A 1,336-nucleotide genomic window follows, 5' to 3' on the forward strand; every position below is an offset into this window, starting at 1 on the left:
TCTTGCTTTTCAGTTAATTCAGTAGTAACTCAGGTGATGTTAAATCAGAATTATGGTGGATTATGACATTATCAGAGATGGCAGTTGTGTACTGCCTGTGATTGCACCTCAAGGATGGTTATTCTCTTTCCTGTAAGAAGTAAATATATTCCTAACACATTAGTAACAGCACTAAACGTAGCAGCAATATAACTACAGAGAAGTAGATTTTTACAAACCTTTTATTCCCATATCCCCACATTCTCCAGCAGGCCCAGGTGGACCCATTTGTCCTTCTTCACCTTTTACACCAGAGATTCCCATTGGGCCCTGTGTTCCTGGGAGTCCTGGGAATCCTTGGGGTCCTGGAATCCCTTTGCTTCCTGGGAATATGAAATGCTTTATTTACATTTCAGTCTGTTTCTACTGTTGCTGTCATATTTTAAGGAATGCCATAAAGCAAAATCAGGATGTTTAGAAGGATTTCTTAGGTGGCAGTTCTGCTGACCTTTCTCCTTACTTCTCAACATACAATCCCAGACTGCACCAGTAAATGAGATAGTCTGGATATAATAAAAATCATATTCCTCTTATTATAGCATACTCCAACATATTACAAATATCCAGGAAATAATACATGGAAATATATCAGTGTTGAAAAACAACTAAGGCACTAGGATGCACCAACATGCATCAAACTATTTCCATCCCTTTGTTTTTATCATAAGAGAAAGCTCAAGGAATGCTATGGTTATTGACTCTACCCTGCTGCAGGGTCTTATTCTTGAGGCTGGAAAGGAAGGAAGGTGTAAAATACTTCCTAGCTTTAACACCAGTAGAAATAGCTCCCTATACAAGAGAAGTTATAGATGAGGTGGTTTGCAGGACATCTAACGTACCTGTTTGCCCTGGGAAACCAGGTGGTCCTTTATTGCCTGGAAGTCCTGGAAGTCCTCGTGAGCCTGGAGGACCTTGGTGACCTCGTGAGCCCGGAGAACCTTTGAGACCTTTGATTCCAGGTAGCCCAGCTAGGCCTCTGTCTCCCCTCTGACCTTTAAAGCCTGGTAAGCCTGAGAAAAAGAGCTTTAATCTATGTATATAAATGCAGGAAAGGGTTCAGCAATTATATAAAAGAAGTAAAAAGTGAAAGATTTTGGTATAAATTTGATTATCACCAAACATGACAAAATAACTTGGAAACTTTGCTACTATGTTGGAGTCTTGGCCCTGCCTAGATTTTTCACTTGGAATGTTTTTGTTTTCTTGCATTTCATTAGTGACAGATGTTTCAGTAGAAGAGCACTGTGAAAAATCCTTGATTTGTAAATACTTTTGATATATATATAGATATATATAT

At 39.0% G+C, this 1,336-nt stretch overlaps 1 protein-coding gene across 1 annotated transcript in view; it reads right to left on the minus strand.

Annotated features, from left to right (window-relative positions):
- The window catches only part of LOC103802581 (collagen alpha-4(IV) chain-like), a 19,324-nt gene extending 19,021 nt beyond the window's left edge, over positions 1-303 (minus strand). The window contains exon 1 of the mRNA XM_009075066.1: positions 219-303. Coding sequence (XP_009073314.1) covers positions 219-303 — 85 coding nt within the window. The remainder of the gene's footprint in view (positions 1-218) is intronic.
- Positions 304-1,336: the final 1,033 nt, after the last annotated feature.

The sequence above is a fragment of the Acanthisitta chloris genome, unplaced genomic scaffold (assembly GCF_000695815.1).
Source record: "Acanthisitta chloris isolate BGI_N310 unplaced genomic scaffold, ASM69581v1 scaffold32115, whole genome shotgun sequence".
In the NCBI taxonomy this organism is placed as follows: domain Eukaryota; kingdom Metazoa; phylum Chordata; class Aves; order Passeriformes; family Acanthisittidae; genus Acanthisitta; species Acanthisitta chloris.